Below are 5,161 nucleotides of genomic sequence, written 5' to 3'. Positions count from 1 at the left end.
GGCGGCCTCTGCAGCGGCTGCAGCCGCTGCTGGAGGACCACCTGGACAACCTGACAACGCCATCGAACATTCGGACTACAGAGCCAAACTTGCCCAAATTAGACAGATTTATCATCAGGAGTTGGAGAAATACGAACAGGTTTGTAAATCTATCGTTTTTCTTTCTTTCCTATCAAATTTATGACATTGATAGAATTTATTCATTTAAATACGTGGATAGGAGAGGATAAAATATGAATATATTGAGAATACATCTTGATGATACATAAATATTAAATATTTTATATTTGCTATGATTTTTCATACTTGGATTAATGTTTTTCTAAAATTTACATCCTTTCTCCTTGGCATGTATGCGATTCACTAAGAATAAAATATTATATTTACTTTGTATTCTATTTTTATGGAATTGCAAAACTTTATTGATATTAAAAGTAAATAACAATATTAATAAAATCTGAAAATTTTATTTACATTTTTTTTTATCTTTGCGTGTATTTGAAAAAACTTGTTGCTTATTAATATGTTATATTACTTTTATCTTTCTATATTATTTTTAATTAATTGATCTTGGAGGATAAAAAAAACAAAATCCTGAAACGATTTTTTCAACTTTCATCAATAACTGCATAATTCTATCTAATAGGATAGTTTTTTCCAAGATATATTACAATATTAATTTAAAGTGTGAAACTTTAAAATTAAAACGCTCATACAAAAACTCTGACGCAATTATCCTAAGAAAACAAAGAAGACAAATATTTTATTCGAATAAGACAGTGTGCATTTCGCAATGGATCGTTTGAATTCGATTAAATTCATAATAAAAAAAAGAAAAAAAAAGTAAAATGTTTCCGAATGATCCAATGGTGATCGAATCGAAGGGGTCGATGTGCAGTTTTTGCGTAGAATTTTTTTTTCTACCCCTAGAGCAACGCGATAAGGGGCCAGTTAAGGGTAGTGGCAGAGAACCAGACTCGTCTCTGTTCGACGATTTGCGTGCTAATGAACCGACTCACTCGCGCTAAGTAAAATCTCGCGTGTCGGCCAACCGGAGAGTTGTATCGCGAATTGCGGATCTCTTTAATGCCAGCAAATTCCCTATGGGCTATTGTGTGTTTCGCGGTCGAAATTCAACGAAATTGTAAAACTTTACAATTACCTATGTCTCTACGTGTTATATATTTTTTTTTTTTTTTATAAAGCAAGTGATATTTTCTATCTACTATCTACTTTTATTTAGTTATAACTTGTTAACCGATTCCTTCTCTTTTGTTTAAAGTATCTTTTGTTTAAAGATTATTAAAATCATTCTTGCAGTTTAATAGATCAAAGAAGAATAGGGGTTTAAAGTCTAATATTTAATATAAACCAAATTAAGAGAAAAGGATTTATATTTAAATTATTTTATTTTACTTATTTTTTTTATTAATTATTAATAAACAATATTTTCTTTATTATTTCATCATAAAGTTTAAGCTTCTTATTGAGGTTGGAAACTTTTTCCTTAAAATCATAATTTTTATTGTTATTATTATTGTTTCATATGAGCTGTATAATTCTATGGATGTCAAACGGAATTGGATTCTTAAATTATTCAACTGTTTGGAATCTTTGTAAGAAATCGATATATTCAAAATTAAAATCTGTTATTATTTTGAATTTAGCTCTGTAATGTTTTCATTCCGATATACGTTCGATAAATTTGATATTAGTAAACATAATGATCTTGATGTTCGATTCTTTTCGATTTGTATTTATTAAATGTATTTATTAAATATTTGAAAATTTTTTATACCGCTTTCATTTCAATAACTTTTGTCGATATAGTTTATTTTATAAGAGAAATATATAATCATGTATAATTAATGAACTCAAAAGAGATACGTGTATATATATTTTCATAAGTGAAGAAATATAAGAAGAAAGTAAATTAAAGGAAATCTTATATTCGTAGAAAATGCAATATTATACATTAAACATACATGATATTATATTAGAAAGTTTTGAATCAAATAAATGAAATAACGATATAAATAAACTGAAATAAATTGAAATTGCTATATATTTGATATGTATCTATATTTTATATGCTCTGTCTTTCTCAATTAGACTTTCTGCATACGAATTATATAATTATATATGTAAGAATCAATTTCAAAAGTTGATTTTAAATGAAAAGAAAACTTCAATAAAGCAAATATTAAAATTTCGAAACTTATTTTACCAATGTTTGATTCTACTTGAAAGATATATAAATCTATACTTTCTTTGTTTTTAAATTTATAGAATAATTCGAATCTTTCTTGTTCAAATTCGAATCTGATACAATTATTTTCGACTTTATTTGCAATTTGGTCCAAATCGCTAACGGCGTCCATAGATTTTTCACCCGGGTTATTTTGCATTTCCAGTTCCAATCGCGAAAAATACAACGTTATTTACCACGCGCAAACGCCACGAACGCATATTCAATTCCTTCTTCATTAATATGCGCACGCGATTAAAACGAAAAGCATCGATGGCTTGTATAACGCGCACGATCCCCCCTCCCATATACTTATCAATGATAAAACCATATAATTCTTTTTAACGCCTCTCATGTTTTCCCTTCCTTTCGCATACTTTCCAAATAACCGTGGGCCCGTCACTCGTATACCTCGTGTATACGCTATACATAAATACCGAATCGCTCGCACACGCTAGTTCAGCGAAAAAAGAGAGAGAGAGAGAGATAGAATAAACAGAGCGATCGTTGGAAGGAGGGAGGGAGCGAGAGAGAGAGAGAGAGAGAGAGAGAGAGAGAGAGAGAGAGAGAGAGAGAGAGAGAGAGCATGCTTTAATTGCCACACCCGTTTCAACCCTATATTTCACCGTATGTCAGCGGTCTTGATGTTTCCCCGCAGTAAATACGCACACCCTTGCTTTGAGGTCCACCGACGTGTATATGCATGCGTGTGGAAATTCTTTGTAGACGCAACAATATGGTCGTGTGTCGAGAGGTATGCATTCGCGTGCATATACGTTGGTGAAACTGCAGTTACCAAGGGTAGTTGACGCTCTATCGATAAGCCTGGCCATTAACAAGTTTTAACCCCGTTCTCTTTTTTTCTCTCTTTTTCTCCCTTCATCTAAGAGTCGAACAGAGCAGAGTATCGAGTCGGTGATTTCGTTTTACTTTTCATTCTCCGGTTTTTCTTTTAACGTTCAACGACACGGCTGATCTTTTATCCCTTTATCCCAGATTAAATTCATTTCGTTTTTCGAGATAACGTCAGAGCGAGATTCACCGAGCGAAATAAAATCCATTTTTGTTTCCTTTTTTTTTTTTCTTTTTTTTTTTTTTTTTTTTTTTTTTTTTTATCATGACTCTATTCATACAGCGTTCGTGATTGTTATTTAAACGAACAACCATTGTATGCATACAATCGTTGTTCGAGACTGGTGTTTCGGATAGACCATGGTTGCACAGTTTGGCGAGGCTGGATAATACAATGTTTCGAGTTTTGGCTGGAAATATATTGCCGCGCTTAAAAGTAACGTTATTACGGTTGATATCGTCGTGGCCAAAAGTTTTATCATAACCGAAATTTACTATTCAAACTCCACGGGGTGGCCGGAGTCACTGCATTAGGGTGAACGTCTGCCTGACTATGCAAAATAGCGTGACAAGTACGAGAATAGAACCGCATCGAGTTTTACGAGATCGCGTGATCACGGCCAACAAACATCGTCTGGCATGAATCTTACTGGTGCATACACTCCTTCATTCTGTACGATTTTTAATGGATACAGATTTCAACTTTTTCTCTGCTTGATGTGTCTGCTCGTCTTCTAATTATCATTTCTTTGTAAGTTTGAAGGAACCAAAACATTTCTTTCGAGAGACTATTCGCGAAATCATTTCAAAACATCTTCAAAAATAAAATTAGCGTGAAATCAATAAAATCAGTGATTTTGTACAATTTTTAGAAATTTTGAAATTGATTGAAATTGTTCAAATCGTAAAATCAGTTAACCTTTAATAATTACTTTGAAATCACATACATTATGTTATGTTTATACGTTATGTTTCAATAATTTTCAATTTTATTGAAAATAAAAAAATATATATATTAAGGATATTTAAAGAATTAACATTTTTTAGTATAAATTCGATTTCATAACAAAATTATATGAAATCACACAGCATCTTTTTTTTGAATAACTTTTCAATTCTTTGAATAATCTTCTATTTTATAGGCCAATATTAGCAATTCTTTTCCGTTTTTTACGAGATTCAACTGGTCTTTTCTCATGTGAATATCATAATTTGATACAATAATGATCACAAACAATACATTTGAAAATTTCCACAAACGGTAAATTCGATTATATAAGAAAGGGAACTGTCGTATATTGTGGTAACCACAGAACAACCGCGGCAGACGTAACCGCGACCAGGTATATTTAGCAGCGTGCAGGTTGGAATTTCGATAACACTCGCGAGCCAAAAGGTTCGTGGTGCTATATCCTCGAAATACGTGTACACTTATTAATAGTGTGAACCGCAGCAAAATTAGAGCCACCATGAGAAATCTCATTTTCTATGAAGAAAGATTGTTACCGAAGTATTCGTCGTTTTTGCTATTTTAAGTGATCCACTTCAAGATTTTATAACATACATGAAGAAACAAAATGTCAAATTTCGTTTTTTTTTACAATAGTAAAAAAATTATTTATTGCACATAAAATTAATTTTATTATCATACAATAATATATTCTAATATCGTCTTTCTAACCTCACATGCACATTTCGATCATTTTTCATGACACTCTCATTTTTCCATTTATATCATACTCAGTATAGATTTTTTCGTATATTCTTATATGATCTCATTCATTCTCGTTTTGTGTTATATATTAACGATCTATAATTTTTCTTACGAAAATTTTCTAACGAAGAAACAAGTCTTGTCAATTTTCATCTTTTTTTATAAGAGCAGAGAAAAATTTGAATCGAAGAAACTAAATATTTATTTTAATTTATATTTATTTATTACACTAATAATTTTATTTTAATATAATAATATTGTGTTTTTATAATTTTACACGCAATTTTCATTCGACTTCCATGACACTTTACTTTTTCACCTATATCTTACTCATTATACGTTTCTTT

The 5,161-nt window shown here is 30.8% G+C and overlaps 1 protein-coding gene across 1 annotated transcript in view; it reads left to right on the top strand.

The window, feature by feature from the left end:
* The window catches only part of LOC102677155 (homeobox protein extradenticle), a 62,777-nt gene that overhangs the window by 37,531 nt on the left and 20,085 nt on the right, over nucleotides 1-5,161 (top strand). Inside the window, exon 5 of the mRNA XM_006614755.2 lies at nucleotides 8-139. Coding sequence (XP_006614818.1) covers nucleotides 8-139 — 132 coding nt within the window. The remainder of the gene's footprint in view (nucleotides 1-7; nucleotides 140-5,161) is intronic.

This window comes from Apis dorsata, unplaced genomic scaffold (assembly GCF_000469605.1).
Source record: "Apis dorsata unplaced genomic scaffold, Apis dorsata 1.3 scaffold_196, whole genome shotgun sequence".
Taxonomy (NCBI): Eukaryota; Metazoa; Arthropoda; class Insecta; order Hymenoptera; family Apidae; genus Apis; species Apis dorsata.
Note: the sequence above shows the minus strand (reverse complement) of the source record. Positions and strands in the feature narration are given on the sequence as shown.